At 40.3% G+C, this 23,755-nt stretch overlaps 1 protein-coding gene across 2 annotated transcripts in view; it reads right to left on the bottom strand.

Moving 5' to 3' along the window:
• Nucleotides 1-8,762: 8,762 nt before the first annotated feature.
• Nucleotides 8,763-23,755, bottom strand: part of RAB10 (RAB10, member RAS oncogene family) — a 49,340-nt gene continuing 34,347 nt past the window's right edge. For both annotated transcript variants that reach the window (XM_008162350.3, XM_054727876.1), the window contains 4 exons: nt 15,462-15,600; nt 14,804-14,893; nt 13,713-13,814; nt 8,763-11,281 (listed from right to left, as the gene is read on the bottom strand). In XM_008162350.3, coding sequence (XP_008160572.1) covers nt 11,198-11,281; nt 13,713-13,814; nt 14,804-14,893; nt 15,462-15,600 — 415 coding nt within the window. In that variant the 3' untranslated portion in view covers nt 8,763-11,197. The remainder of the gene's footprint in view (nt 11,282-13,712; nt 13,815-14,803; nt 14,894-15,461; nt 15,601-23,755) is intronic.

Genomic DNA, 23,755 nt, shown 5'->3' with positions numbered 1-23,755 from the left:
CTCTTAGGCCAGGTTCTCCAGAGGAGACATTCCTAATCCTTTACCTGGTACGTATGCCTGGCTGCCAAAACTCTGGGGAAGGGAGAAGGAGCGAATCTGAGGAGGCCATCCCTCGAGATGCCATTGTGCTCTGAACTCCATGTTATGGCCCCTTGCCTTTCCCCATGCCTGGCGTCCTTGAGCCGGGAGGCTCTGTCATTCCATTTCTGCAGATAACAAGCTCCTGGCTGCAAGGGGGAGGAAGGGACATATGGGGATCCCATCATTTTATACAAACTTCCTACCCAACCCCATTTTTAACCCACTGCCTGCCACGTGTCTGACCTCCCCATGATAACCGGTGCCTCTGAATCCAGGAACTCTGGGAATTCGGGGCAAATCTGCTCACTTTTTATAGGCATTCTCCTTTGAGACATGTAGGCTGTAACTTCTGTCCTACAACAGTCAGCTAGCTCTGTTTTCCATTTCCCATTTTAAGAAGATTTAGTTCAATAGTTGCTAATTCTCTCAAAAAAGTCTCTTGCCTTCTTTGTCTTCATAGTCTTATGCTTTTTAAATTCCTTTTCTTCATTTTAGTGGGGGTCTGGAAAGAGAATTTAATTTTTTTGTGGCTATGTTTACCATAAATTCTTTTAAAAAATATTTTTATTGATTTCAGAGAGGAAGGGAGAGGGAGAGAGAGAGAGAAACATCAATGATGAGAAAGAATCATTGATCAGCTGCCTCCTGCATGCACCCCACTGGGGACCGAACATGCAACCCGGGCATGTGCCCTTGACTGGAATCAAACCTGGGACCCTTCAGTCCACAGGCCGACACTCTACCCCCTGAGCCAAACTAGCTAGGGCTATCATAAATTCTGGATGGATCTCAGATGGATGGGCTCTCAGGAAGTTTGTGGTGACACACAGGAGACATGCAGTTCCCAGGAATGGTCACAAGGCGGCTCAATGACTCCATATTTAATTCATAGCTGCTCCATACCCACCCCTGCCAACCCCACAACAGTTAGGAGCCTTATGAGTGTTGGTTAATCCAGCAGAGGGGAACCCCGGAGTCGCCGAATTTTTACACGGACTGAGTCTCCCAGGGCTTTCTGGCCCACCTCCTAGCAACAGAGAGCCACAGGAGACACCACTGGATCCTGGACCTGGAGGTCGTTGGTCGGAATAGACTTGGACTTGAATGTTAAGGTCCTTTTCAAGTTGTAGTAGAAGTTGCTTTTAAATTGGAATACAGATGCGAGTGCATGAAAGTGAGGGCGGGAACAAGGAGGCCGGTGCCACCTCTGCTGAATCTGCTGGACAGAAGGGAGCAGAGAGTCACTGGTTCACTTACCACATGCGCTCCTGCCGCGGGGGCAGCCGTGCAGGGTGCTGTGCCGACACGGTGCAGACAAGACAGGGTCTCTGCCCACCAGCATATACAACCTGGTAAGCAGACGAGCCAACACGGACAACCACCAGGAAGGGACGCTGCCTTCAGTGCCCACCACAGATGTAGGTCCCAGTGCCCCTCTCAGTATGGAGGAGGGAGAGGGGTCGCTTCTCTGCTCAGGACGGGGGAACATCCTTGCTGGTGGGTCTTGAACTGGCCTTGGAAAAAGGGTGTGTAACCGCCCTTGTCAAGTTTAAATGTAGATTCTGATTCAGCAGGGCTGTGTGTGTGTGTGTGTGTCCTGAGATTGTGTAGTCTTAACAAGCTCCCAGTTGATTCCAATGTGGCTAATCTGAAGACCACACTTTGCATGGCAAGGGTGCAGCAATCCATATATATAAAAGGCTAAGCGACCATCTGACTGTCCGACCGTCCGGTAGGTATGATGCGCACTGACCACCAGGGGGCAGATGCTCAACGCAGGAGCTGTCGAGCTGCCATGATTTGGCAGCGGTGGTTCTCGGGTGACGCACCCCGGAACCAGAGAGGAGGGAGCTCTTGCATCCAGGACCCCTCAGGGGATGTCAGAGAGCCAGTTTCTGCCTGATCCTCTGCCCGAGGGATCCCACTCACTCCGCAGACGCCCTTTGAGCTGTGGTGCCGCCGGCCGGGGAGGGACCACGAGAGGTTGGCTCCAGGGCGTGTTCGGCTGTCTTGCCCGGTCCTGCCACCTTCTAATTAATTTCCTTTCAATGTGCACGAATCTGTGCACCAGGTCACGAACTGGGTTAACTTGGCTGCACATGGGAATCACACGGGAAGTGAAAAAACAAAAAAACCACCAAACAGTCCAGTCTCATCCTAGAGATTCTGTGTTCATTGGGCCAGGGTACAACCGTGGCACTGCTATTTTTTAAAGCCCTTCCCCGGGGACTCTTATACGCAGTTACATTTGAGCATCAAGGGTGCAGGGGACATTTGTCATTCTTTTTGTCCACCTGAATCCCACTACTGAATCTCTCTCCCCCCCACTTCCCTGGCATAGGGAACATGGGCACCTCCCTTGGGCTTCACCAACCCAACCACCCCAGACTTTGCCGCAGAAACCACTGAGACAAAGAAGCAGAGACCACACCGTATCAGCCTCATCGGCCAGGAGTTGGCCTTGGTGGCAGCTCTATTGTTTCCAGAGGCGACAGTGACAACTCGTGGGGCATGGTGTTCAGCAGCAGGGACGGCAGGACCTCGGCGGACCTCGCCAAGCCTGATTCTGAGCATTGGTCTTGGCCGCACAGACTCTGAAACTCTTTCTGTGGTCCTGGAGATGGAGAACCACCCCATATAATTTTAAACACGCAGAGCCTTTCATATAGTGTACATGTAATACGAAATTTAAAACCCAGATAAAGCAAATGTGTAGATTAATGACTTGTTATAAGGCAAACACTTTCGTAAACAACATCCATGCCAGAAGATAGGATTAGGTATCCCAGAAACTCCATTTATAACTCTCTGGCCATTTATAGCTCCTCCCTCCCTGCTAAAAATATCCCTATCCTGACTTGGAGGTTAATCATTTTCTTAATTTTCTTTATAGCACATTACCTCTGTATTTCTCTAAACACCGTATGCTTTAGTTTTGCCTGGTCATTTTTTTCCTTTCAGTCTTTTGTTAATTTATAATCTCTTTCACTCCCCATTGAAACTTAATTATGGAAAACACTGAATCAATTGTCCTGCAAAATTGATCAGTCTGGGTTTTTTAATTGATGCAGTTTAATATGTCCCTCCGTCTTCAGGTTTGCTATAAATTGGTAGTTGGATCTAGAACAGAGGTTTGATCTGAGGTTTGATATGTTTTGGCATTGCCTCACCATAGGAAGGACTGCGCTCGAGACACTAAGGTACATGAATGTGTGGATGTCTCTATCTTGTTGGATCTCTCTCTTTGTGAGTTAGTAGCCATTGATCATGCCTAGATCCATCAATTCATTCGAGGTTGCAAAATACTAAAATTCTAACTATAATTTCTTCATAGGGAATTCTATGGAGAAACGATACCTTGTTCACTATTGTTGGGGAGAAAAACCTTCCTGCCCTCTTAGGTGCAGTGTTTGGAGGTTTGCAAATTAAACTGACAAAAGACAGATTAGCAAAAGGAAAGCAGGTTTTTATTAACTGTGTATCTGGGAGCTCACAGAAGAATGTGCCTCCTAGAATGGGGGGCTGATGTACCACCTTCACAGGGGGTGGGGAAGAACAGATGACTTCTTATCAGGACCCGGGGCACAAAGGGCACTTAAAATAAAGGACTTTTGGGAGAGAGAAATGGACCCCGAGGAGAACAGATGAGGTAAGGACTTGGAGACCATGTTTTTGGGTGTGGTACACCTCTCTCCAAGAAGAGCTCAGAGCTGCTCCCTAGAGGGTGTTTTATGACAAATGAGTTCTTTTGGGAAGTTACGCTTTTAGGCAGAAAGGGATTTGGGGAACTCCAATGCCTCAGCTCACAATCATTCATATACACAATAGCTTATTCCAGTCCCCTCCACTGTTTAGTTACTAGTCGTGTAGTCTGTTTAGGAGTGTGGATGAAAAGGGGGTTCTATGGAGAGTAACCTCAAAGGGTTATCTGATCATAAATTCCTAACTGGGCAGGTCATGGCGGAGAGTCACTCCCCAGGGATATAACTTTTTTTAGTAAAAGTCTTATCTTTGCCTTTAAGTAAGCCCTGTCCATTGTTTCTGTGCTTCTAAGTGAACAACTTGGAAATCTCTCTTTGGGGACCCCTCAAGCAAAACCACCCTCAAGAAAGCACATACTCTAATCCAGTGGTTCTCAACCTTTCTAATGCCGCGACCCTTTAATACAGTTGCTCATGTTGTGGTGACTCCCAACCATAAAATTATTTTCGTTGCTACTTCATAACTGTAATTTTGCTACTCATAATGTAAATATCTGTGTTTTCCGATGGTCTTAGGCTCTACAGCAGCAGTTCTCAACCTGTGGGTCGCGACCATCGGAAAACACAGATATCATCTACATTACGATTCATTAACAGTAGCAACATTACAGTTATGAAGTAGCAACGAAAATAATTTTATGGTTGGGGGTCACCACAACATGAGGAACTGTATTAAAGGGTCGTGGCATTAGAAAGGCTGAGAACCACTGCTCTAATCCAATCCCCACCTTGCCGGACCTGTTTGGAGGCCTACGAACAGCTGAGTGGGTTTGGGTAGCGCTTGGGCTGGAAGTTAAGGCTGTACCAATTCCTCAACTTTTGGGTCAGGTTCATGCATGGCTTTACACTTCTCTGGATGCTTGAAGTGACCAACTACGATGGGGCCGTAGCAGACCCTTGCTACAGATTCTTCAAAGTGGGTATTCGGAGGACTGACACTCTGATCTGTGCAAGACAGACTGGAGCGTGTGAGGGAGACCGCCAGCTGATCACTTAGGAAATTAACGTGGTGGTGCAGAGGAGAGGGACTAGTACCAAGACGAGGCAGTGGGAATGCCAAGGGGAAGACAGTGTAAGAAAACTGACGGGACTAGGTGACAGTGAGGGAAGGGTCATCAGTGGCTGAGGTCTGAAAGCTCAGCGATTAGAAAACAAGTTTAAAAATTTCAATGTAATCTCCTACATGAGTGACCTAGAACTTAAACTGGAAAAGCCATCCCTACCTATCCTAGGATCTTTAAACAGTGTCCTTCAAACATTTATTTCCTGGGTAACACTCAAGGCCCGTTAGAAGGAAAAACAGAGCTGAGCCTGTGCTAAGAGGACGAGTAGCTCACAGCACCCAGCAACTGGGTCGTGTTCTCACAGCTGCAGGAACGTGGACCATCGAGAAGGGCACAGAACAGCAGCCCGTGCCCCATAGATTACCTCAGATCTCTCTCATGCTCGGGTAGCATCTTCATCCCGGTAGTTTCACTCCAACGTCTGTCTTCGAAATCTCCCAGGCCCAAATTGTTTCTGTGATTGATGACGTGAAACTTAAAGAGCTTTCATGGAATCCTTCCGGCGCTTCAGAAGAGGCACAGGTGTTTGAAAAGGCCTCTCCTGTGAGTCCTCTCATTTCCATGGTCATAGCCACTCTGCTGCCTGCACTTCTGGGGTCTAAAGCAAATAGACCCTCCTTTTCATTTAGCACTGAAACCCTGCACTGCAAGCGCTCACTGGAGAGCTTAATCTTGGATTGACTAGTCCAGTGGTCGGCAAACTCATTAGTCAGCAGAGCCAAATATCAACAGTACAACGATTGAAATTTCTTTTGAGAGCCAAATTTTTTAAACTTAAACTTCTTCTAACGCCACTTCTTCAAAATAGACTCGCCCAGGCCGTGGTATTTTGTGGAAGAGCCACACTCAAGAGGCCAAAGAGCCGCATGTGGCTCGCAAGCCACAGTTTGCCGACCCCGGGACTAGTCTCTAGCTCCAGTCAAAAGAACCACTGAGACCATTTCACAATCTAATGAGAATGTGAATTACCCTTTCTTTCAGAAGCAATAAACTGTGTGTATATCAAGTCTAATCACCATAAAGTTACAAACCTAGACTTTATTTAAGCTCCCTGTAGCAATGTCACCACTGATTTACAACCTACTCTTGCATTTTTACTCAAGTTCAAAAAATGATAGAGGCATTCAAGCAAATGTGTGCATTTTAATGAACTTGCATTGGAGACAATTTCACGTTGTAAATAACCCTTAATGGTAGCAACTTGTGTGTTTTGTGCTAGAGATTTCCTTTCCTTATCAGCTGTTATGCTCTCTTTAACTGGCTGCCATAGGAATACACCACCTCTCCTTCTATCTTGAGGCTGGAAATCTCAGACCTAAATTCAGTGTCCCAGAAAAGCCGGGGGCCCTCATCTCCCCTCCACAGCTCTTCGTATTCAATTGAGTCAGACTATACCCCTGGTCATTTAGTTAAACTGTCACAAACCCATCTGGGAAGCTGGCATACACTATACCCAGTTGCTTTACCCCCTATATTTTGAGTTATTTCACTGCTATTACTCATTCAACAAAGACCCACTCCAAGTTTCACCTCAAAACACCAATTAAGACAATTGTGGAAAGCAACCGCCTTTATTACTTTTGGCCAAAAGATGGTTTGGGGTAGGAGGAAACAGAATCAGCAAGGTGGAGGGATTATAAGGTTTAAAGCAAAAACAGTAGTAAACTGAGCCTAGTACTTTGCAAGGGCATTACTCTAAGGCACCCGTCAGGCTAAATGGTTACATTAGGTAAGACGACACTCTGCCACTCTGCTTGCTGTTGGCTCTGGCACATGTTTATTACCCCGTTATAATCATTATGACCAACCTTAGGACCTTACCCTGAGAAACTGAGGGAGTGGCCACTGGTGTCAGGCTTGGTTTCAAAACCCAACTCCAGCACCAACTGACTGTGCAACCTTAAACTATTCTGAGTTAATCATGTAAATCGGGTACTACGTCACCAGGTTGTTGACGACATAACCCAAAAAACCTGAGTGCCACAGCACCTAGCAAGCTTCTAGCAGAACAGTCTTCTCCCTTCACATACTCCCTTGAACTTGAACCCTGCATTGCCCTCTGCCATCATTTTAGATGGGTCCTACTTAAATATGTGTAACTTCGTATGTGATCTCTAGAACCCTTCAGCTTCTCTCCCAGCCTATCTAGGCTTTTCCTCAAACATGCTGCTCTTGCCCCCCCGAAGGATTCACAGGTCTCCCGCCCCATCACTGTCCAGTTGGACTTCTGCTTTCTCACATACCCTTGTGACTGATTTGCCTCCTTACCCTTAGCCAACCAACATCTAGATCCAAGAACCAATTCATGTCCCTCCTCCCTCAAAAGCCATCCCAACTAGTCTTGCTCTTTATTCTTTCAACTGCTCTTGCCCAACTGAACTTGCTCTTCCTTAATAGAGTACTTAAGAGCTGGATCATAACTATTTGGCTCTTGTATATGCTTAGCTGATAAATTGCTTTTGCTTTCTAAAAAGTAGATCATACATTTAAGGGTAGAGCCCTAGCCAGTTTGCTCAGTGGATAGAGCGTTGGCCTGTGGGCTGAAGGGTCCAGGGTTTGTTTCAGTTAAAGGCACATGCCCTGGTTGCAGGCTGGATCCCCAATTGGGGGACGTGCAGGAGGCAGCCAATCAATGATTTTTTTTCATCATTGATGTTTCTCTCTGAAATATATATATATATATATATATATATATATATATATAGAGAGAGAGAGAGAGAGAGAGAGAGAGAGAGAGAGACTATGTTCTATATTCCTATACCAATCTCAAAAGCAGAATCATGGGCCCCACCCTAGACACACAAAACGTAAGTATGTTGGAGGGAACTGAAATGGTGAAGCTTTTAAAACATTCTAGGTGCTTCTTATAAACACTGCAGTATGAGAAAACTACATATCACCCATCCAGCACAGACAATCCTGTCAACAAATATTTCTCTTTGCTTATGGACTAATAATGCCTTAATATAGGATTAAACATTTCCTTCCACACTATATATAAATGTTCCGCCCTGAAAGGGTGGCTCAGTTGATTAGAGCATTATTTCAAAAGGTTGTGGGTTTGATTCCCAGTCAGCCCACTTACCTGGGTTTTGGGTTCTATCCTGGTTGGGGCGCACACGGGAGGTAACCAATTCTTGTTTCTCTTTAAAAAAAAAATCAGTGGATCCCTAACCCGTGTGCTCAATGGTTAGAGCCTCAGCCCACACACCAGTGTTTTGGGTTTGATTCCTGGTCACGGGCACATACCTGGGTTGTGGGTTCGCTTCCAGCCCCGTTGGGATGCATACGGGAGGCAACCAATGTGTCTCTCACATCAATGTTTCTCTCTCTTCCCTCCCTCCCTTCACTGTCTCTGAAAAGCAATGGGAAAAATGTCCTTGGGTGAGGATCAACAACAATCAATGGAAAATATTCTCAGGTGAGGATTTAAAAAAATGTTTCACACTATAGTTCACAAAAAAAAAAAAAAAAAAGGAAACTTTTTCAGGTAAGGAGTCAATGCTAAGAGGGTTCATCTCCCAGAACAGCAAGCCTGCCTTCGTGCCCATGGGTAACCAGCTGACTTCAGCAGCAGTTGGCCTTTGGTACCTTCTAGTATTGCTAGCTGGAAAGTGACTGGGATTGTAGTATCTCTTTTGACACCAGAAATTTTTTTTAGTGTTCTAGAGATATAACTATTTTTTAATGTAGTTTTTTTTTTAACCAAAGATAGTTGTTGAAATTGCCTTCCCAGTTTTCTCTAGGTTGAGAAAGTTATTTCCCTCCTACTTGTCCTCTAATATTCATTTTGCATTATTTTCAAAGTAATCCTCCATCTTCAACTCCATAAATAAATGAAAACCAAGCCACACAGTTGGAAATCAAGTTTTGTTTTTATATGAACAGAAGAAGACCATCTAGAAATATTTCAGTTTATTTAAATTGTTAAGTAGAATATGAAACCGAATTTGTAGCTAGTACCAGAGAATGGACTTAACTGTTTGGTATTTAATGAGAACAGCTTCTACACAGGATCCCAAGAGACTTACAGAAAATGGGGCAACGCCCTATTATTAAGCAAATAAAACTCAAACAGATACAAAAATTGACTTATACTCCATTTCCCTTTTTTTTTGATATTTAGAAAGTGCAGAGTTAACAAAAGGTAGCCATATCCTTTCTATGTACAATGCCAATTATAATTATGCAAACAACAAAACTGTCAGTCTGTTACCCAAAAATCCCAGTGTTGAGCTCTCAAACCTTAAGTCACTGACTGAATTGAATAAGGATTAAAGGTCAAAAATAAAAAAAGCTACTGCCACATTCCAGATAAAGGAAGCAACAAACACATCAAAATTAATCTGACAATAGGTTTACCCAAAGCTTTTCAAGAAGCTTAACATCATTTCATTATTCTTAGTGGAACATCAGGGATTATTTGGCAATGCTGCTTTTACTAGTAAACAATGATAAAATTCAAGTGAGGGGAAAATAACTAAGAACCACCGTCAGGTGAGGCATAGAAAATTGTTTTTAGGGCACTATCTGGAAAATGCATGGGTGTTTGTAGCAGATCCGTCCCTGTGCTGTTTATGAGAGCGGAGAGGGCATTAAAATGCTGTCCACGACACAGAAAAGACTTTTCAATGGAAGCTGCTGTCCTAAACTCAGCCTCTGCTAGAAATGAATCATGCTATTCACAATTATTTCAACAAAGGTATCATCTTAGGATGCTAGCAGCATAGCAAACTTAACTTACCCTATCCTACTGATAAGCAATGAAGCAAAACTAGAAAAAATGAAGTGAAAAAAACCGACAGGGTTAGAGATAGCTAGAGATCTTATCTCTCCATGAAAAGCCTTTTGTTCTTTTTCTGAATCCATGGTAATACAAGTTTTCCAAAGGGATGTGAAGAGAGGACTTAAAATTAATAATACACTAAAGTATTTCTAAATCTTAAGGTAAAGATAACTTAACACTGAAAAAGTGTTCCGCGAAGGCCAAATCTCAATATATTTGGCAAACGTGTTAATAAATTCCACTCCTCCTTCCCACCTTTTAAAAACAACCTTTACTGGGCTACCAAACTGCTAGAGGAGTTGCCAAAATGGAGATTACTCAAATTTAGGTTAAAGATTTATTCTAGGAAAGTGAATAGGCTATACACCTAATTAGAAAGACAAACCACAACACCCTCCAAACACTAGTGCATGCAATTAACTCTTCCATTTCATAAACTCAATAGTTAAGACCGGAAGGGAACAAAGAGGGAAGGAAGAGAGGAACATGAAGCCAAACAGCAAATGAAGGAATCTGGGGCAGCAGTTTTAGGGGAGAGACAAAATGAGGGGAAGACACACTAAATGACATTTGACTAGTAGGCAGTTAGAATTTTCTTTCAGTTTACTTAGCAAGTTAAATCAGTGCTTTATGTTAAACTTGACAAACCTACTAGTTTGCCCCTTTCATTTTTAAATAACTCATACCATGAGGGATGGGGGAGAGAGAAGCAAATAAAGGAGCATGCAGGAAGACAAACAAGGAAAAGTGGCCAGGAGAGGAGAACCGAGGAGAAGGATGGGTGGCAGGAATAGTTTTAAATATCAAGGCCACTTAAAATGAGATTCAGCAAACCAAAGCTATTACTTCTGCATTATCCTTTGTCCTCAATTGATTACTTTGAAAATTGCAGCCAAGCAAACCACAAATATCTTAATGTTTATGTCTGGATGATAACTCCTGCACATGCTTCCATCCAAACAAAAAAGGAAAAACCAAAGAAGTTCCTTTCCACATAAGGCACAGGACAAAATTAACCCATTTACATATTCAAGGCGAAAATGAGTGTTTTCCTGGCTTTTGTTTGTTTCTTTTGTATTACATGTCTATAGATTATAGGGACTCAAGCACATTATCCGTGACAGAAAATTCCACTGTTGTACAAAATAAAATTGTTAATTCTAACGTTTATTCTTATACAATTTGCAGAATAGAGTTGAAATGATTGCTATAAGTTTTAATGTTGACAAGAATTGGACTATAATACAACTGAAATGCAGTGGTGAGCTGAGTAAGTACATTTAAAAATGAAGTCACAGACATGATTTTTCTATACATTTTTTTTGAAGAAAATTATAAAGTCAGCAAGCAGTTACAGATGAAAGAACAAATAAAACAGGTGGATTGGATAGTTAAGATGAGGAACAAAAATATCTGTTTAGAGTTAAAAATGGACAGAGTGGTTTATTTTGCAGCAAGAAGAGAGAACAGGGTGGTGGATGGCAACTGATGGAACAGGAGAACGCTCAGCAGCATTTGCTCTTCCAGCCTGTCACGCCTCCTCCACTGCTGATATCTACATTTTCACTGTTGGGCTCTTTTACAGGGGTCTGGAACAAACACACAAGGAAAGTAACCCATGAAAAAAACATTACCACAGATAAAGCAAGACTCAACAGAAACACTCTCATAAATGTTAATCTATGTAACAAAATGCAATTACAGTCACGAGACCCGTGCAAAGTAAAGATCTGGAAGCGTTCTTTTCCGTCTTCATTTTGCCTGCTTTCTCCAAGCTGTGAAATGTCCAGAGGCCTCCCAGCACTCCTTTATAAAACTTCTGAAATCTTCTCTGCTGCTAACACTTTTGCAGAAAGGTTTGTTATCTTCTAGTCTACAGCCCTGAGTACTTAGGACTTAAAAAGCATTATCATCAAGCATATGCATTAAACCAATGTTAGGTCACGCCTAACTTCAGGAAAGTAAAACAGCCCTTTTCTGTGTAGTTACTTGCCTTTTAAGACTGGAGTTTGTATTACGGTATGACTTTTCTTTTATCAACTCAGGAGAGACAATACTGCAAAGAAAGTTGCTAGTCAAAAATCACTACTGTAGCCCAGCCAGACTGGCTTATAGTGGTTGAGCATCAACCTATAAATCAGAAGGTCACGGTTTGATTCCCAGCCAGGGCATATGCACAGAGTTATGGGCTCCATTCCCAGTAGAGGGCATGCAGGAAGCAGCCGATCAAGATTCTCTATAATCATTGATGTTTCCATCTCTCTCTCCCTATCCTTTCCTCTCTGAAGTCAATAAAAATATGTATTTTTAAAACTCACTACTGTATTTCACATCTAATTTGTTAAGCAAGTTTACGTTTAATGTTTTAACTCATATTACTAGATTTAAAGTGTATGAAAATAATGAATGCTACCTCATATTTGGGCCTGCCTACATGGGGAAGATGCTAAACTGAGAGCTGTCTTTATTGGTGCATCCATACTTTTTAACCTTTAATATAATAACAAGAAAGATTTACCTCATGGGGACAAAGATTATATCATGACTATATAGCACTATTCTGTGTGTTTTTTCTCTAATATGTTTTACTGATTTGAGAGAGAGAGAAACATCAATGTGAGAGAGAAACATCGATCAGTTGCCTCCTGTACTCGCCTGACTGGGGATCAAAACCACAGCTCGTATGTGTCCTGAACGGGAATCAAACTGGAGGCCTTTTTGGTGAACAGGCCAGCGCCCAGCCAACTGAGCCCCACGAACCAGGGCAGCACTAGTTTTTAAATATGCAGATTAATGAGAAGATCAGGGAGCACAGTAGGAACAGAAAGAAATACAAACGATGAAGAAGACCAAAATACCCAGAAAGAGACAAGGGTATTTCAACAAGTTTTGTGGTAAGTTCTGTAAATACTGGAATAATTTTTCACTGTGACTCACCTATCTCTGAAATAGAAAGTACTTTCTACCACGTGGTGATTCTGTCCTATATCCCCCTCCTCTTACTCCCTTGGAGTACTCACTATCCTTCCAGATTTATGTGCCAAACATAACCAAAGATGTGTGAGTGTTCGTGCATACACATGTGTTTGGTATCATACATAATCTTGAAAAATAAGATCACACTACATATATTATATGCTAACTTACTTTCTATTACTCAATATATATTAACTATCAAACTTAATATACAGGATGTTGGCAGATGTGAAAGGGCACACTTTTGTTTTGCAGTCATCCTGAATGGAATAACTGATAACTATCTTATGCAGTCTGAACACTCAATCATAGTTACACATAATATTTCACTCCAAAAAAAAGTATAAAAACAGAAAGGTTACCAGAAGCAATGAAACTTTCTCCTATACAATGTCTGTTTCTCCTTTAGGATTTGTGTCAGATTTTTTCTAATTTTATTTGCATATAAATATACCACACACTGAATAGAGAATTCAAGACTCATAACCAAATCTAGTCATTATTATTTTTTACATCACAGATTGAAATGATTCCCTAATGAAACTTGGGGGTAGATTTAGTCTGTTTATTCAGTATATAATATATGCATGCCCTTTACTGGCATGTCTGAGAATGACTATACAGAAGAATTGTGATTCTGTAGCAATAACTTCAGAATACAGTATTGCCGCTTACCTTAAATTTTAAAAAATAATCTATGGAAATGTAAAAGATGTATAAGAGAAATGAATCCAAAAGTAAATAGAAAGCCACCACATAATCAGACAAAAAAAGGGAAAAAAGGAGTAGGAAATTGGGGACTAGAGAGTAAGCATATGTGTTCAGAATATTAACTGAAGTGACTAGATCCTACAGATTTCTAGATGGCTCTGTTCTTCCAGTTCCTTACTTCACTTTGGAGGATTAGATACTGGTGATGCGTAAATGTTTTGAAACAGTAACACTCAAGCCCAATTTTTGTATGTAAATCTAGTACGTTAGAAAAAACTAAGTATTCAACTATGACACGGGGCACCTTAACAGTAGGTAAAAATAGCAGCTTACCTTTCGAAGGATATCTTCAGCTAATGTGAGAAAGGCCTTTTCAATGTTTATATTTGCTTTTGCACTAGTCTCAAAAAATCTAATACCATGCTCCCTTGCAATCTGAAATAGAAACAAAATGTCATCATAAAATTATCAAGTACCAGACTTAGAGGAAATAGTAATATTATGCTAAAGGCACCAGTTTCAACTAGCTATATAAAACAGATTTAAATGGGTTAAGATTAAAACAGTCAAGCTTTTTAAAAATAAATAAACAAAATAAAAGAACCCTCTCTTCACTATAAGAGTTTACTTCAGATATTCTAAAAGTACAGTTGACTCTAGAACTCAGGTCTGAACTATATGGGTCCATTTACACATGGATATTTTCCAGTAGGTAATACAGTATGCCCCCCAAAATGTATGCACACACTCTGAGTAATTATAAAGGCTGTGTTTATTAAAATACATTTTATTTTCAAAATTGAGCTATCAGCTATTAAAGTATGTATACATTTTTTGGGACATCCTGTATATTTGGCCTTTCAGATCCTTGGGTTTTGTATCTGCAGATGCAGAGGACCCCTATGCCATTTTATATATGGGATTTGAGCATCCTTGGATTTTGGTTTCCACAGGGGGTCTAGAACCAAGTCCCTGTGGATACTAAGGGACAACAGTAGTCAAGTTTTTAGGTGGATTTTCGACTGCACAGGAGTCAAGGGTCGGCACCCCTAAACCCCACATTATTCAAGGGTCAATTATTTTACTCTAGGGGCAAACTTAAGAAAAGTTTCAAGTGACTTAAGCAGTATCTAGTTTCTGCTTGTCACAGGCTACTAACAGTCAAACTGAAACAATTGATATATTTCTTTAATGTCCTAAATTTTAAAAATTGAGATCACTAATTTGTCTTTTCCTCTCTTTGTAGTATAAAGCTGAAAATAGTACTGCCACAGAGCTGGTTAGGTATAGAAAAAAATTCACTCAAACGATATGCTACTGCTTCCAACAGCATTTAAAAATCGATGTGAGCAGCTCAGGGTACTCCAGCAATACCATCTTCACAAATTAAGGACAGTACATTAGTTTCATTCAGAACTTTTTACCTGTTCTCCTTTTCCCTTAGGTACAACTCTTTTATCGTCCATATCACACTTGTTTCCTAGTAACATTCTTTCCACATCTTCATTGGCATGCTGAAATGGAATAAAAAATTTTATTTTCACACTACTATGAATTATGGCTTAATATTCCCCCCAAATGACTTTTTCTCAATTTACAGTGCCATTTCAATAGTCTGAAAGTTTTAAACCAATCACCCTGAAACCATCCCAAGCTGAAAGCCTACATAAATTCTTAAATTACCTAGAAAAAGAAACAAAGACATATTCCTGTCAAATATTATTTTCCCACTATATAAGGCTGTCTAGTTTCTAAATATGTTTTCACCAAAAAAGGATTTACACAAAAGATCTAAAGCCTAAATCTCTTATGCATAATCTAAATTCAAGCTGGATCATGATTTTAGATAATGCATTACTCTATAGGATCATTAATTAAAAATTCTACAGAGCCCTTAAAGTCTCAAAACGCTATACTGCTCAGTTAAAAACAAAGGCTCGCTCCACCTAAAAGAAATGCTCAATAATAATGACTTCAATAATGATAGTACAGTATATCCTAAAGATCAATTAGAACACTTATTCTTCTCAAGCAAGTATACAAATGTGTTTATGAAAGGTTTATGCAATTTCTCCATCTTACCTCATCTATGTTTCTAAGCCATTTGCTGATGTTTTCAAAACTTTTACCATTGGTGATGTCATATACTAGCATAATACCCATTGCTCCTCTGTAGTAGGAGGTTGTGATGGTGTGAAATCGCTCCTGGCCTGCTGTGTCCCTGAAATAAACAATAATTTGTGTTGAGCATTTTGATATTCTATATCCTACATAATAATAAACACCTAATATGCAAATCGACTGAACAGCAGAACAACAGGGAGAATGACTGGTCGCTATGATGCACACTGACCACTAGGGGGCAGATGCTCAATGCAGGAGCTGCCCCCTGGTGGTCAGTGCGCTCCCATAGGAGGAGCGCCACTCAGCCAGAAGCTAGCTGACTGCTGGCAAGCCCAATGGCGGTGGTGGCTGCGCTAATGACCCCAAGGGGGATGTCTGCCTGCCGGGTTAGGCCCACACCCCGGGCTGAGGGATCCCCAACCCCCCAGTGCACAAATGTCGTGCACTGGGCCTCTAGTTATAGATAAAAGGTGAAACAGTAGAATAGTTTGGTTAAGACAGAAATATATGCCACAACACAAAATAGAACCACCACTTATTTAATTCTTAAATGGTTAACCATTATGGTTATCCATAAACATATATGTATATATAAAACTTGTTAGTTAAAGAAAATTAATGACCTACCTATATTGGATGAAAATGTGGAAGAGAAAACAGTAAAAAGTGACACATAAAACTCTTAATGTTATTTTTAAAAGAACGCCAGTAGCCCTGGCCCATGTGGCTCAGTTGGAACGTTGTCCTGCATACTGAAGGATTGTGGGTTTGATTCCCAGTCAGGGCACATACCTGGGTTGCGGTGTATATGGGAGGCAGCCATTCGAAGCTTCTCCCTTTTTCTCCCTCTCCCTTCCTCTCTCTCTAAAATCAATTAAAAAACAGATGTGTGTTTGTGTGTGTGTGTGGAGGGGGGATTAAGATTATGTAGGATCTTATCAGCCTCTGCAAGGATTCCTGCTTTCCCTGAGTGAGATAGGAAGTCTATTGGCACATTTGTGCAAAGAAAAACCTGGGTTTATAAAGAATTATTCTGTCTACTGTGTTGAAAATGGGTGTGTGTGCAAGAAGCAGAGTTAGGAGTAATGCAATAACTATCCAAAAAACTGCCAAAATAAATGCCATTTGAGAAAAACCAACTGGGGGGGGGGGGCGCAGGGAGACAGGAAACATCTATATTACTGTCAACAATTTTAAAAATATTAAAAAGAAAAACCATCTAAGAGACATGCTACCAATTCTTCTAGGTTGTATCCTTAAATCATGTTAAACCAGTAAGAGGACACACACACACACACACACACACGCGCGCGCATATTTGCATTTATATATTTATTTACATTCTTAGACTACAATTTTTATCTCCATTACCTTTAACATTATATCAATTTATTAAGAATCATTATAAAATATAGCTCTATGAAAAATTTATCCTGTATTTGATATAATGCCCCCCACCTTACATTATTTTTGTGGGTAACACCCCCTCCCTGTCCCTTTTGTTGCGTTGGTCGCCAAGAAGTTTATAAGCTGGTTTGGCTCAGTGGATAGAGGGTCAGTCTGCAGAGTGAAGGGGTCCTGGGTTCGATTCTAGTCAAGGGCACATGCCCAGGTTGTGGGCTTGATCCCCAGTAGGGGGCACTGCAGGAAGCAGACAATCAATGATTCTCTCTCATCATTGATGTTTCTTCTCTCTCTTCCTCTCCCAAATCAATAAAAATATATTTTTCAAAAAAGTTTATAGGTGCCGAAACCGGTTTGGCTCAGTGGATAGAGCGTCAGCCTGCAGACTGAAAGGTCCCAGGTTCGATTCTGGTCAAGGGCATGTACCTTGGTTGCAGGCACATCCCCAGTAGGGGGTGTGCAGGAGGCAGCTGATTGATGTTCTCTCTCTCATCGACGTTTCTAACTCTCTCTCTCTCCCTTCCTCTCTGTAAAAAAATCAATAAAATATGTTTAAAAAAAAAGTTTATATGTAAATTTTACAAAAGCAAGCATAGTAAACAAACTGTCCTTTAGAGATACTATATTTATATCTTCCATTTTTTGGAATTACAAATTCTTACTTTGTTTTATTAATCTTACCAATTTAGTTACAAAGTACCTTAAATCTGGTGTAATTTATAAATGCTTTCATAAAAAAAAAAAAAAAAAACTGTGTCTCATCGCAGTAGAACTAGTTTAGTTCTTTTTTGAACTGGTAAAAAGTATAAATTAACTAATTATTCTATAACCCCAAAGAGGGGTTAATATTCCCTACTTAAAACCCAGGTTGGAAATGTACTTATCCAAGACAAAGAGTGTAAGGGCCTGGGCTTCCAGCAGTGCCAAGCAGCTGTAGTGTAGGAGGAATAGAAAACTTTCACTTCAATTTTTGTCATAACTAATAACAATTTAGGGAGACCTAACACTACATTCCACTATGGGCACCACCCCAACACTATGTATTATATGCTTTCTTCTTCCTCATTCATTCACCTTACACAATTAGCAAATAATATACACACTTCAGTGTTAAATCTATAACTAAATTCTCCACCAAGAAAGAACACTTTGCAAAAGCAACTAAGTCTACATCAACAGCCCCAGGAGAGGAGATTTTATAGTATAACTAGAGGCCCGGTACATGAAATTCGTGCACGGGGGAGGGGGGGAGGGAGATTCCTCAGCCCTCACCAATCTGGAAGCCCTCAGGGGATGTCCTACTGACGTCTTAGGCCCACTCCCCGTGGTTCTCTGCTCTCTGCAGGGCCTGCCTGCTCCACACCATGGCGATGGGCAAGCAGGCCCTGCTGGGTGCTGCCTTCAGGCCGCACTTGCCTGCTGGGCTCACGTTGCTGGGGCGATGCCACCAGCATCCCGCCCCAGCTGCTATGGGCGCTGCCGTCTTTGTTGCGGAGTGATGGTTAATTTGCATATTACTATTTTATTAGATAGGATGCTGGTTAGTTATGAAATATTAATATAAGAGACAATGAAACATTAATGGCCCCCTGAAAAGAAAAATAATCACTATTTAAGTTCAAAGTAACTTTCTGTTTTGATACATGGCACACTACTCTGTTCTTTAATTTTGTCTCCTCCATCTTCCAAAATCTCTTACACACAAATATCTTCCCTTTTTATATGCTCTCCCTATTAAGATTTTTAAAGCTTTCTAGAACAGATTTTCATTTATACATTTCATACTTTGACACTTTTCAATATCACTATCCACCCCACAAGATGATTTGGCTCCTTGACTCCTTGATCTCAAATTATCCTTTTCCTGGATCTTCATTATACCAGCCCACACCAACTGTTAAGGCAATCTCCAGAGCCCTTGCCCCACTACTGCTAGGCTAATTGGTGACCCTTTGCCCAGGGCTAAAAATAGCCACAGCTGCTTATTCATCCTCAAATTATTTTTAGGTTTGCCCCCACACACGTACACCCGGGTCTAAGGACAGCAGGTTGGTTCAAATAAAAACAGATGTGAACTATCTGAAGAGCAATTAAACATTGTCTATGTTCACAATATTTCTGTATGTCACCATAATACAGGTTTTTACAAAACTACTCACTTAATTTTCCTCTCCTATTAATTTTTTTCTTCTAAGCCTATGTATAATAATCACATTTCTGAAATTGTAAACCAATGACAATAGAATTCTCCTTACATAAAATGACAATACACAGCTAAGAGAATATTTTTCCCAATGACATATTATAAAAGGAGTGATATGTTCTTAGCAACTAAAATAGCTTATTTCCTTAATTGTTAGTCCCACACACAGGGCCAGGGAAGTTGTGTACTCTAGCTGCTATTATGACAGTTATTTTTAGTCTGGGCACTTACAGCGCTGGAACAGGCCAGAGACAACATCAATCTGCTCTGTAAGCCAGAGGCTCCTAATTTAAATTAGAATGTCAAATTTTTAAGACTGAGTTTTATTTTAACAAGATCTGGATTTCCTCATAGATATGTAATTTCTCTATATCCAAAACACCCTGAGCTTAAATTATTATCTTCATTAAAAAAAAAAAAGTCTAAAACAAAAGAAGTCTAAAGCCCGATTCCAGCCCTGCAGAGCTTACAATCCTATGGGGATAGGAATAAACAATAAATATATAATCCTAAATTGTGACAAATGCCAACAAGGTAAACAAGGCGGCATGATAAGGAATAGGGTAAGGGAGGAAGTAATCTAGATAAAATGATCAGGGTGGTCCTCTCTATAAACGTGATACTTAATGTGAGCGAGAAATATGAACAGAAATTAATGAAAGTCATTTAGTCAACAAATATTTATTGAGCATCTACATTTGCCAGGCTCTGTTCTAGGTGGTTATATAACCACAAATTAGACTGAACCCCACCCTCAAAAAAGCTTACACTGTAGTGGAGGGGGGGGGGGAGACAATAAATAATACATTTTAAAAATATGGTAAGTTTTGCCCTGGCCAGTGTGACTCCATAGTTAGAGTGTCACCCACACACTGAAGGGTCATGGGTTCGATTTCTGGTCAAGGGCACGTACCTGGGTTTTGGGTTCGCTCCCCTACCTGAGTTGGGATGCAAGTGCAATGAAAAAAATATCCTCTGGTGAGGATTAAAATAAACAAATAAATTGAGATCTGAATGAGAGAAGACAGGAGGGCAAAGGTCTGATGAAAAGCATTCTGAGCAGAAGGAACAGTTGATATACAAAGATCCTGAAATGGGACCATGCTTGGCATGGTCAAGGGAGGAAAAAAGTGGCCACAGTAACTGGAGCAAAGCTGATGAGAGATGAGGTCGGAAGAGACAGTAGCCAGAACATGGAGTTTTCAAACTGTATTTCTGTTGAAATGGGAAGCCTCTGGAATGCAGTGGCACTTCAGAATGTTCAGCCTACCTCCAGTCGGAAGGAAGTGGGAGGTTAGGGGGTTGAAGGAGGGCTACAGGGAATGTACAAAAGTCCTAATTGGAAAAGAACTTACCATTTTCATGGAATTAAAAGGAGATCAGCTGGGGCAGAAACTATATATACAAAGGAGCACAAAATGAAGTCAGAAAGGTAGGCAGGACCCTCTGTAAACTGTATTAAGAAATTTGGATTTGAAATTTGGACTTTCATTTGAAATGAAATGGAAATTTAAAACGGTTATAAATAGGAGAAGGAATGACAACCATGATGACCAGATTTAGACTTGAAAAGGTTATTACTCTGGCTGTTCTGTGGAAAAATTACTGGAAGAAGGCAAAAGGGAATTAGGACCTGTTACAATGATTCAAAGAAGCAATAGTGGCTTCTACTGGGGTGGGTAACAATGGAAATGGCAAATTGTATATGGATTCTAGATAAATTTTAAGAGGTTTGCTAAATTGGGTGTTGGGGTTAAAGGGAATGGAAAGAATCAAAGATGACTCCGAAGTCTCTGGCACCTTACGAAGGTAAACAGTTAATTCTTCTACAATGGGACACTAACAATTTTTAGTGACTGGGGCAAGCATTTCTGACCACCCCTCCTTAAAAAAAAAAAAAAAAAAAAGGCTAACTTGAAGCAACTATGGCTGTTTTCCTGACAGGACCCACTATTCCATGGAAAATATAGTGGAACTTTCTAGAGATCTGGGATTTTAAAAGCTGCAGATACTTCTCTATCAGCCAAACAAGCTAATTTTGGGCCTACAGACATGTGCGTTACCAGGGTGAGACCCATCTCCCATTCTTATGCAACAGATAGACTACAAGTCTCCTGGGAAGAAAACAAGAAGGGAAGATCATTTGAATAAAGAAAAAAATAAGACATTAATGAGACATGAATTGTGTGTCTCAACAGAAATTAAATGAACATTTCAGAATAAATTATTGCTGTGTTAAATACACACACACACACACACACACACACACACACACACACACAGCTTTAAGCACAGACTGAAGTTTCCAAACCTAACCTTCAATCACAGAACAGAACTTTTCATGCTGAAGCCAGAATCTGAATATATGCTTTTAAACTAGAAGGAGCCCAGCCGGCATGGCTCAGTGTCGACCAATGAACCAGGAGGTCACAATTCAATTCCCAGTCAGGGCACATGCCCAGGTTGTAGGCTTGATCCCCATTGCGGGGTGTGGCAGGAGGCAGCCAATCAATGATTCTCTCTCCCTCTCCTTTCCTCTCTGAAATCAGTAAATAAATATTTAAAAAAAGGTGGGCAGAGCTGGTTGAAATTCAGAATAACTGACATCCTTTCTTTCCTTGAGATAAGCTTTAGTTATAATGAAACAATATGTTTCATTTGCTGAGTTATTTCTCAAAGTAAGGAAAACTCAATGGTCATCAAGTGGGTTATGTTTCAAAGAGAATCATTAAATTTAGAAAACATTTTAGAATGTTTAAATTTTATTTAAATTTGTATTAAATTTTAGATGTCATAAAGATTTTACTTCTAATTACACCATCAGGTAATGAAGACATTTTGGTTAAAAATAACCTACTATTAATTATTAGCTTCTAATTATTAGCTTCCTTTAAAAGGGAAGTAACTTTTTGAAACTGTCTTTTGGATTCTGAGACATTGTTCTCCCCTTATTCTCCTTTTCACTAAGTATGGCTTTGCAATCTCCTTTGCTAGCTTCCTCCTCTAAAATATAAACCCTAAAATAAAATATTATTCTTAGGGTTCTCTCCTCATAAAAGGTGATTCCCAAATAACAGCTATGATTTATTGATCATTAGCTATGCATCAGACACTGCTCTAAGTGCTTTACATGTATCACTCATCCTAATAACCATTGTATGATAGGTCCTTCTACAATGAAACCCAAGATGAATGCAAACTTAACACCACTGATTTGCAATGAAGAAAGAAAAGGACAGTAACTGGAAGGAGCAGCAAAAGCAATTAACAATGCCACTCTTGTCCGGCTGGTGTGGCTCAGTGGTTGAGTGTCGACCCAAGAACCAGGATGTCAAGGTTCAATTCCCCATCAGGGCACATGCCCAGTTGTGGGCTGGATCTCCAGTAGGGGGCATGCAGGAGGGAACCTATCAATGATTTTCTCTCATCATTGATAGTTCTCTCTCTCCCTTCTTCTGTCTGAAATCAATAAAATATATTTTTAAAAAAACAATGAAAAAAAGAATGCGACTCTTAACTCTATATTCTGAGCAAGTAATGAATTGTAGCTCTGACATTTTCAGGCTATAAGACCTTGGTTAAATTATGTCAAAATGCCTGTTTCATTATCTGTAAAGTAGAAACAATCCAAGAGAAAATAAAGCATATGCTTATACAAAGATTTATAGTGGTTTTATGGTGAATAAACAAATTGTCACATACCAAAAATGAAACACTATCAGAAATAAAAAGTAATGAACTTACTGATACACATAAAATCATTGATAATTTTCAAAATAATTATACTGAGTAAAAGAAGCCAGATAAGTTCCCCACAAAAAGATGAAAAAAACAAAAGAACACTGTATGACTGAATTTATGTCCAGTACTAGAAAATGGAAACTAGTCTACAGTGACAGAAAGCAGAGGAGTGGTTGCCTGGGGAACGGGATTGGGAAGAAGGAGAGATTACAGAAGCTTGAGGAAACTTTTGATGAGTATGTTCATTACCTTGATTGTGATATGTATTCACAGATTTATACACATCAAAACTTACCAATCCACACACTTGAATATACAGTTTATTATATGTCACACTTCACAGGGAAATTGTACTTAATAGGTTAAAACACACATGTAAAACTTAATATTCACTGAAAATTACTATTATAATTTTAAAGTCTATGATTCATACTTGATACAAATTTAAAGGATTTTATTATACTTCTATGGAGGGCTATAAAAATTAATAAAAATAATGCCTATAAAGTTACACGTTAAAGGAAATAAATATTTCAGCTTAAGCCTGTCAAAGTATCAAAAGGATTATATTAACTTTTATATTGAGTGTGAGCAAAGTATTGTGCTAGAGGCTTTATACAGATTATTTCATGAAATCCTTATAACAATCTTTTGAGAATCCATTTTCCATATGAAGATATAAGAGGCTCACAATGGGTATGTAACTTGCTGAATGAAGTTCATAAGGTAAATGGAAAAGGCAAAATACTCAGCTAGATCTCATGGACTCCAAAATCCATGGCAATAATTTTTTTACTTCACTGAAAGGAGGTCACCTGATTGCTGGCTTTAGAAAGGGAAGTCTCACAGAATCTAAACAGGTGACAAGACCTTCAGACTTGGAATTCTACTACATCAAGTGAGT

This window comes from Eptesicus fuscus, chromosome 16, assembly GCF_027574615.1.
Source record: "Eptesicus fuscus isolate TK198812 chromosome 16, DD_ASM_mEF_20220401, whole genome shotgun sequence".
NCBI classification, from domain to species: Eukaryota; Metazoa; Chordata; class Mammalia; order Chiroptera; family Vespertilionidae; genus Eptesicus; species Eptesicus fuscus.
The sequence above is the reverse complement of the archived record's forward strand: the minus strand, read 5'-3'. Positions and strand labels throughout refer to the sequence as shown.